General features: G+C 45.3%; 1 protein-coding gene across 1 annotated transcript in view; it reads right to left on the reverse strand.

Annotated features, from left to right (window-relative positions):
• Positions 1-1,353, reverse strand: part of ccm2l (CCM2 like scaffold protein) — a 20,390-nt gene that overhangs the window by 4,245 nt on the left and 14,792 nt on the right. Inside the window, exon 9 of the mRNA XM_050065668.1 lies at positions 906-1,044. Within this exon, the coding sequence (XP_049921625.1) occupies positions 906-1,044 (139 nt within the window). The remainder of the gene's footprint in view (positions 1-905; positions 1,045-1,353) is intronic.

The raw sequence follows: 1,353 nt of genomic DNA on the forward strand, positions 1-1,353 counted from the left end.
TATCTCGGCAAAGGAGAAGTGCTCACTAACACAGATTTAGACAGATTTGTGAACAATATTTGTGAGAAATGGTCTTTTGTGTGTGTAGAAAATGTTTTAGATCTTTGAGTTCAGCTCATGAAAAATGGGAGCAAAAACAAAAGTGTTGCATTTATATTTTTGTTCAGTGTATTTTTGGCGCCATATGTCTTTATTTGACGGGACAGATATATAGCATGAAAGGAGGCGAGAGAGAGGAGGAATGACATGCAGCAATGAACCATGGTTTGAAATCGAACGCACGGCTGCTGCTGCAAGGACACAGCTTTTGTACATAATGCGCCTGCTCTACCAAGTGAGCTTGTAGGCGCCTTAGAAAAAAGGAGCTTTAACTAACTGTAATGCCTTTTAAAGGTGATTTACTATAACCACTATTTCAATATAACATATGGGAAGACAAGGGGGGAACCTGTGCATATACTGGGGGTTAAAATTGAGTGTGTGTGCTTCTGCTACCTCAACACACTTAGCATTAATAGGCCGTGTGGAGAAAAACACCTCACATCATCCTCTCTCTGCCTCCATCTCACTCACCAACAGGAAGTTGCGGTTTCCTAAGTGGAAGTGGGTCAGCGCTGAATTTGTTGCGGTAAACACACACACACATATTAAAGACACTCATACTGTAAACTCCTCTCTACACACACGTCAATATACAGTGTACAGCTCACACACACACACACACACACACACACACACACACACACACACACACTCAGTCAGTCTCTCTCGTCTCATCTACTACCACAATAACAGTGTAAATAGTAGGCTGTGGTTTGCCGCAGAGTTTCAGTCAGGTAATGAGCTCTGAGTGTGTGTGTGTGTGTGTGTGTGTGTGTGTGCTTCCCTGTCTCTCTGTGTCTCACCCATCAGCAGGAACTTGCGGTTGTCTCCGTACAGTTGCAGCAGCTCAGAGCAGAAGTGGTCGATGTTTGATCCCAGCCTGTATTCTCTCAGCAACACCGCAAAGTGCTGCAACTCCACCGGACTCAGCTTGTTACGCAGCTACACACACACACACACACACACACACATGAAGAGACTCAGGTTAGCATGAAATATATAATTCTCCATTTGTCAACAAAATGTCACTAACTAATTGTTCCTGCCTTCTAAACCCTTTTACCCTCGTTAATAACTCTTTATTTTTATTTTTGGGGCGGCAGTAGCTCAGTCCATAGGGACTTGGGTTGGGAACCGGAGGGTCGCCTGTTCAAGTCCCCGTCCGGACCAAAAATATGGAGCGTGGACTGGTAGCTGGAGAGGTGCCAGTTCACCTCCTGGGCACTGCCGAGGTGCCCCTGAGCAAGGCAC

The sequence above is a fragment of the Epinephelus moara genome, chromosome 16, assembly GCF_006386435.1.
Source record: "Epinephelus moara isolate mb chromosome 16, YSFRI_EMoa_1.0, whole genome shotgun sequence".
NCBI classification, from domain to species: Eukaryota; Metazoa; Chordata; class Actinopteri; order Perciformes; family Serranidae; genus Epinephelus; species Epinephelus moara.